Raw genomic sequence first — 7,744 nt, 5'->3', positions numbered from 1 at the left:
TCCCCACTGCAGACATTCCCTGCCACACCACACAGTGCATCCTCTCCCCACTGCAGACACATCCCGGTGCATCCCAGTGCATCCCAGTGCATCCCTGCCCAGACCTCCCTCCCAGCCAGGCCAGCCCCTCCACACCTGATATCATCCTCGTTGGCGAAGATGATGACGGCGCGGGCATGGGAGGTCTCCAGGAGGCGGCGGATGATCTTGTCAAACTCGCCCGGCTTGGGCTCCCTCGGGATCTTCACGGACTGGGCCACGCAGACCCCGCCTGCGGCAGAGAGAGCCCTGGCACTGAGACACCCCCTGAGTCCCTGTCCTCCCGGGATGGTCCCTCTCCCAGGGCTCCTCAGCCCAACAGGCAAAGGGGGTCTCTCCAGCGCTCCCACTGAGGGGCTGAGCACTTCACCACCTCCTCAGCCCAGACCCCCTGGCCACCACCCAACCCCCTGGGACACTTCCCCCAGCCCTCCCCTTACACCTCCTCTCCCCCTGCTCAGCCCTTCTGCACCACCTTCCCTCCCACCCTGCATCTCCACAGCTCCTCTCTGCCTCCCACCCACTCCTCTGGTACCTCTCACCTTCAGCCACCACCACATCACACTCTGAGCATCCCCAGGACAGACACAGGGTCCCGTCCCAACAGCTCAGTGAGGATTTTTCCAGCCAGTTCCAAGCACCAGCCCCTCCCCAGCCCATGATTTGCAAAGGGTTCTCCACACGGAATGGTCAAACTCTGGCAAAACCATCCCATGGGAAGAGCAGACAAGCCCTTCACCCCCGAGCAGCCAGGCCCTGCAGAGGGTTTATTCCCATCCCTATGGCACTGGCCAAGTTCCAGCCCAGCTTTCCAGGGAGCCGTTGCAAAAGCAGGTAATTAAAATTAAAAGAGACAATTGGAAGAGCGATTGGAAGAGCCCCCACTCTTCACTGCTGGGCTCCGAACCTCCAGCTCCGCAAAGGCAGAGCCCTCCTGCTCCTGCATTTCTGCAGATGCCAATAAAGAGAGAGATGGGAGAGAAAATTAAACATTGCGGGACCTTCTGGATGTAATTGATGGTCTCAATTTGCATAGTAAATGACACGGCTGATGCCTCCTGCCACTAACAGATCACAGCTTAAGCAAAGGTCGCCATAATTACCACCCGGGGCTGGGGGAGATTCCCAGAGCACGGCCCTGGAGAGGAGCAGGACAGGACAGGGTGGGGACAGGCTCCAGGAGGCTTTGCTCCCTATGTGGGGCTGAGGGAAAACTGGGGAAATTTGGCCCCTTGCAGCCAAAAAGCAAGAGAAGGGCGATGTGCTGGGTGCTGAGCAGGCAGGGAAGGCTGCAGGGATGGGGGCACAGCATCCCCACCCCGTACCCACTGGTCGGGGCCTTCCAGGGGTTTTTTGGGGTTTGTTTTCCTGTGGTAAGAAATTGGGCCAATTTGCTGTTTGTTTCCCATATGGGGAGCCAGATGGACGGAGAGGAGGGATTTGGATAAACAGACAGATCAGCCAGGCGAGGAGGGCAGCAGCAAGCAGCGCCGGCAGGACAGGAATGTCCCAGCCTGGAGACACTCACCCTGGTCACCACCGAGCCCCTGGCCAGGCCGGGGTGTCACAGCACACTGCCAGGGGCCACTGTGCAGCTTATTACAGTTTCCATGGCAATCAATGGAGAAAATCCAACCAAAGCAGCAGTTTGCAAACACTGCGAGCCTTCCAAAAGCCCTGGCACGGCCAGGCGGGAGCGGGCACACGTGAGTGGCAGCTGGGGGCTGGCACGGGCATGCACGTGAGTGCCACCGGGCACTCGTGCTAGGGAACATCTTCCTGCAGAAGAAGATGGGTCCATAAATAAACAAGAAAAGTGGTTAAATCGATGGCAATTCAGAAATGACCATGATGTGATTGGGCTGCTCCGTTAAATCAAACTAACGAGGAACGCGGCTCCTCCAGGTGACAGCCTGCTGGGCCGGGGAGCCCCTCGCTCCCACAGCAGATGCTAACAACGTTTTTGTCTTCTTAATTAATGAAAACTTAATCATGAACAGCAAGAAGTCCAGGGGGTCAGGGGGCAGTGGCAGAGCTGTGTGGTTTGGGGAGCTCTGTCTCTCAGCACCTGCATTATTCACACCCCCAGCACCGCAGGCAAAGGGGATTTGCCAAGTGATGCTCCCACCGTCTTCGCACAAAAATCCATTTAGTCCAAGCACTCCTCTAAAGCCAGAAATCAAAGTGAGGAGGTGGCGGCAATGGAGGGGAGGCGACCACTCTCTGTGCTCCTGTAGGATGGCACAGCATTGCTCCCTGCCTTGGGACACGGTGTGACTCTGGGAGAAGGCAGCAGATGAGACATGGGGACCCCTCTCCTCCCCAGCTTTGGGAAAGGACCAAAGAGGGGCAGGAATTACAGGGATGGGGAGAACATCCCACCGGCAGTCCGAGGATGCTCAGAGGAGATCCCGCGCATTTCGTCGCTGGTGGCACAGGACACAGAGCACCCGCGGCAAGAAACAGCCTGGAAAACCCAACCTGAGCCCGCTTCCAAACCTCCCCTTCCAACGCTGCCTGCGCCATCCTCAGGCACGCGGCCCTGTCCCTCCCATCCCGGTGGGATCTCGCCTCCCCCGGCATCGCCAGGGCGCCGGGGACTCTCCTGATGCCGCTGGGGGTAACCCTGTTGTCAAACACGGGCAGGCTTTAATCTCCCCCATTAAGGCTCGACGGGAGCGCAGCCGCTCTGGCTTCCCCTCTTGATTGCCGGTGTTTAATGAGCTCGGGGTTCAGGGGGTTCTGCCAGGGCTCCCGCCGAGCCGGCGCCTGCCGAGCTTGGAGCAAGCAGGGACCCGGCTCAGCCGTGCTGGGAACAGTGATGTGGATGTTTCCCCCACCCCGGGCACCCCGAGGAGGGATCAGGCTCTGCACAGCCCGGCAGCGATGGCATTCCGTGAGCAGCTGCCTACTCCCAGCTCCAGTCCTAACTCCAGCCTTCCCATGAGATCCCCAAGCCCAGAGCCGTAACTGGGAGCGGTGGGCTGCTCCCCTGCCCCGGGACTCGTTATTTGTGTCACTTCAAAGCCTCCAGGAAGCAACTGATTACAGGAGAAGCCATTAGGGACAGAGATCTGCGCCCTCTCCTGAGTGTGGTGAGACCAAAACGCTGCGGTCAAAACTCCTGCCTCAAGATTTGGGAGTGGCTTTTTGGGGGTCGACCTCCTGGTGCAGCCACCGCGAGTAATGAACCCGGCTGGAACCAGAAAGAGACAGCCAGGGATGTCACACGGGGATGAGCAAACACATCACAAGTATACATCAGGCTCTTAGCTAAAAATATGGAGAACTCAGTGAAGGATGAAACAATAGAGGGGGTGGGAACGGCAGCAAAATTGATCCAGGTGCATGACTGAGGAGTCCTGCGCTGGGCTGGGAATGTTCCCCTGTTCACAGACCCAGCGCTGCACATTCCAACCCTCGGCAGAACGCGTGGCACACGCCGGCTCCGTCACACCCACGACCATCCCAGGCCTCATCTCCACGAGCTTGGAGACAGCAGAGACCTCAACAACGCAGAGCCAGAGGCTCCTGGGTGGGTCTGTCCAACCACCAAAATGATGCCACGGGTCAGAGGCGTGGGGAGATGCTGGACAGAGGGGCTGGAGGTGGGGACACCAGGGACACCTCGATGCTGGCCCTGCTGCGCACCTTGGCGCGCAGTGGAAATCCAGCTGACAGCCACTGCCAGTGCAGGGTGCCCTGGGGGAGTGGGATGGGTTTGGGGAGCAGAATGCACTTAAAACCCTTAAAAATGGCTGAAGAAAACACATCCTTCGCAGACTGAACATCTCTGCAATGCTAAAACCCAAAAAGCAGCACTCAAGTGAACAAGAACTCTCCAGCCACCAGTGCAGCCACCAGCAACCTCCAGAGGCCAACAGCATCATCACCAGAGTGACTGCAAATATGGATAAAGATATAAAGATAAATGAATAAAGATGTAACAGCCACCCAGGTCAGCCTGTCGTGGCAGCCCAGGGCCAGCCCCAGCTGCAAGAATAACCCATCTCCAGGGCGAGTTTCCTCCCCACATCGCTGTCAGAGGTCGCTTTGTGCCTCAAGCAGAACCGTTTTCCACTGCGCCGCGAAGCTTCAACGTGAGGCTCTGCTAAAAATTGAAACTGAAGGTCAAGTTGATAATGCATCAGAAAGCAAACAGCTTGAGTGCGAGCTGCTAACGACAGCAATGAGCATTATTGCCTGATGGAAATAAAACCCGACTCTGAAGGCTCGGGCTTGGCATGAGAAATGAAGCAGAGCGCTGTGGGGAGAGTGGGAGCTGCTCACCCTGAGCCGGGTGGGTGAGGAACCCCCCGGGCAGAGCCAGCGTGGGGGGCTGGGGACGGAGCTGGGGCTATGCCTGGCAGTTCCCCCACCATAAACACCCCCACGGGGAATCTCCACCACTTGACCAACAGCCAGCCAGCCCCTGGCACAGGCCAGATCCTCACTCAGCTGACAGCCCCGACAGGCTGGAGGCCCCTGGAAGCAGCGACAAATCGCAGGATCCTTTAGGCTGCTGGAGAAATGCAACTGAGAGCCAGAAATATCCCACAGAGGGCACAGATCCTTCACCCCTTCCCGATGGATCTGTGCTGGTGAAAAGGTGTTTGGTGCCAGCAGAGCCCTTTGCACAGGGGAAGACAGAGAGGTGAAGTGGGCTGAGCCTGGCTCTTCCTCCAGCACGGCATTGCCACCACAGCTGGCAGGGCTGGGGAGGTTCAAATACATAAAACAAAGGGAAAAAAAAGAAAAAGCGTGGGTTTGGTCCAGCCTCACCATTATTCACGGCTGTGGCTCTACTTCCATGGGCAGAGCAGCGTGGCCGACACCCCACACTCGCTCCCAAGGGAGATGCTCCAGGGAGCAGCTCAGAACCCACCCAGGGCCCCACACTCAGGCTGGCACAGGCAGCTCCCACAAATCCCCGTGGTCCTGCAGCGCGTCAGGGCCGCAGCATCACCTCTGGCACCACACGGGCTGCCCTCACACCGCAGGCACCGTGGAAATCTGCTTTTTGATAACTAAATTATCACTAATGCACATAATCGCCAGGTTATGTGGATACCCAAATTACAGGACTGCCGCAGCCCCGGATTAACACGCGGCCGCTTTGGCTCCGTGTGTGCTCCTTTACTCTGCAATTACGCTGTCAGATCGTTAACATCTGGTTAGAGGAGCTCATGGGAACCACAGGTATCTCAAAGGAGAAGAGCTCGTGCTGCAGCAGGGCCTCCAGTCACAACCACCGCTCCTTATTGGTGCTCAGTGGAGGAGCAGCGTGGATTTGAATCATGCCTGTGCATCCCCCCGGCCACCCCACAGATCCCCCGGGGGGCTACACCTACGGAAGGGGCAGCAGAGCACCCCCCAGCCCCTCCCCAAAAGTGCCAGGCGCTGTTACACACGCCCAGCACAGCCCCTTTGCACCTGCAGCTCCACACATCCCCTGCAGCCACCGCTCGGGAGCATCCCCAGGCTTTGCTCCTTGTGAAGCCACAGCCCCGTGAAAAATATTCTGCTTTTCAAGTGAAAATCCTGAAGAGCAGCTCCCAAGTTGGATCCCCAGATGGGTTTCTCTGCATACTAAAAGCACAGCCAGCTCCGGTGCCAGGGCACGCGCGAGAGAGGCGGAATTAACGCTGCTCCTATTTATAGGGCTTTGATTAGGAGCTCGTCACCTCGAAGTTTTTATTCCCTTTATCCGTTTATAAGGCCATAACGCAGTTTGACTGGCTCCAGATAGGCCGGTGTCCCACCGACTCTGCCAGAACCTAATGTGCCATTCAGACACACTTAAGCCTGTAATAAGCAGCAGCCTGCGCCCTGCAGGGGTTTAACAGCCTCAAAAAACACCCTTTACCTCCCATCTCACCCTGAGCAGTGGGGCCGAGGTGATGCCAGAGCCACAAGGGACCCCAGTGCTGTGCCAGCCTCTGCCTGGGGTCTGGGGGCAGCTCCGAGTTGGTGGTAGCAGCACCCACAGCAGCGATTCCCGGGGCTCCTCGCCCATCCCAGGGTTGATGTTCAGATCCCCACAAGCTCCTGCGCTGCTCCCGAGGCTGCTAATCCCCCCTGAGCATCCCAGAGCTCCCGTCAGCAAAACGCTTTCTGCCTCCAGACAAATCCTCCCAAAGAGTTTTGCTGAGCACAGACTTTCTGCCTGTCCAAAGCCCATAGACAAATTAAAGCACCTGCCCTGGGGGATAATTCCACTAAAATTGGGTGAAGCTCGTGGTGGTGCCAACTTGATTTTCTGTTAAAACCTGGGAGTATTTGTAGAAGTCTTGTCTTCTGGAAGGCGCCCAGCGCCGTGGCTCAGGCACAGAGGGAGGGGGTGAGACCAGCTCGGCAGAGCTGGGGAACAGGGAATAGGATCTTGAGATGCTTCCCAAAAGCAGCCTGCCCTGCAGAGTGGAGGCAGCCCAGGATTTCTGGTCCCAAGCCTTGCTGGAAAACTTGGCTGCTTGTTTGGGCAGCCCCAAAACCCACATTGCTCCAGGGTCATGCCCCAAACCGCACCATCCATCACCTCCTCCACATCCCAGCTCAGCTCAAGGAGTCCAACCAGACACATCCCTCCATCTCATCCTTTTGTCCTCCTGTCACAGCTGCTCCCATCCTGGGAGAAATCCACTCACCATCCTCCCTGGACTTTTGGATGAAGGCCTCCACCCCGCTTTCACCGTAGCTGCCCTCGGAGGCCAAGGTGGAGACGTAATTCCACTTGAGGGCTTTGACAATGTCCACCATGGCCTGGGCCTGGTAAGTGTCCGAGGGGACGACGCGGGAGAAGAAGTCGTAGCGGCTGTTGTCGCTCAGGTCCGGCGCCGTGGAGGCGTAGCTGATCTGGGGGATCTGGGGTGGAGGAGGGAAAGGCACAGCGTCAGGGCAGGGAGGTGGTTGATGATCTCCACCCCACGGCCGTGCCCACGCTCCCAAAGCGCTGCTCTGGGCCAGAGGGAGGTGGGAATTGAGGATGAGCATGGGGCAGGTGGAGCGTGTGCCACCATCGGGTGCTGCAGGGGACATCAGGGCTTGGGGACCACCTGCAGCTCAGGGACACCCAGCAGGACCCCAGAAGGGTTTTCTGAGCATCCAGTGTGGGAGAGACCACAGAAAAAGCCGTAATTCTGCCCTGGCCGGCACTGCCAGGGTCTCCCTTTGGCTTCCTCCCCAGGAAGGACAGATCCAACCCTTCCTGCCCCCCCCCTCCCCCAGCCCTAAATAAGCCCTTTAAATTAACCAGAGCCGCCGCACCTCTCCGGGCACATTGGAATGATTTAGCACCGCGGGATCAGCGATGTTTAACACTTACACAGCACTTTCCATCTCCAAAACACACCACACATCCTCATTTATCTTAAAGATGGAAAAGCCTTATTAAATTATCAAGCCCGGGTTCTCCCCACCAGCTGTGGGAATCCGAGCTGCTGCAATAAGCCCCAGCCACCTCACTGGGAGCCCGGCTGGGGAGCTGCATCCCAGGGATCAGATGTGCACCTGGGCCACCTCACGGACCCTCCTGGGTGTCCCGACCCTCCTGGCCCCACTCCACCCTCCTCCAGTCCTGCACCTCCCAGTTCCTCCTTTGTTTCTCTGTGATTTCCCCTCTCCCACTCCTGCCTCTCTCTATTAAATGCGATTCCGGTGTTATAAACCCACGACTCCACCTGAATGCTAAGAGGCCCCTGGACAGGAG

At 57.9% G+C, this 7,744-nt stretch overlaps 1 protein-coding gene across 2 annotated transcripts in view; it reads right to left on the bottom strand.

Moving 5' to 3' along the window:
* The window catches only part of GRM4 (glutamate metabotropic receptor 4), a 35,102-nt gene that overhangs the window by 15,278 nt on the left and 12,080 nt on the right, over positions 1-7,744 (bottom strand). Inside the window, exons 3-4 of one of the 2 annotated variants that reach the window (XM_008644711.2) lie at positions 6,684-6,900; positions 136-271 (exon numbers count right to left, since the gene is read on the bottom strand). In XM_008644711.2, coding sequence (XP_008642933.1) covers positions 136-271; positions 6,684-6,900 — 353 coding nt within the window. Of the gene's footprint in view, positions 1-135; positions 272-5,917; positions 6,064-6,683; positions 6,901-7,744 lie in introns of those variants that run through there. The other variant, XM_017727214.1, reaches the window with a different exon arrangement.

The sequence above is a fragment of the Corvus brachyrhynchos genome, unplaced genomic scaffold (genome assembly GCF_000691975.1).
Source record: "Corvus brachyrhynchos isolate BGI_N302 unplaced genomic scaffold, ASM69197v1 scaffold72, whole genome shotgun sequence".
In the NCBI taxonomy this organism is placed as follows: Eukaryota; Metazoa; Chordata; class Aves; order Passeriformes; family Corvidae; genus Corvus; species Corvus brachyrhynchos.
Note: the sequence above shows the minus strand (reverse complement) of the source record. Positions and strands in the feature narration are given on the sequence as shown.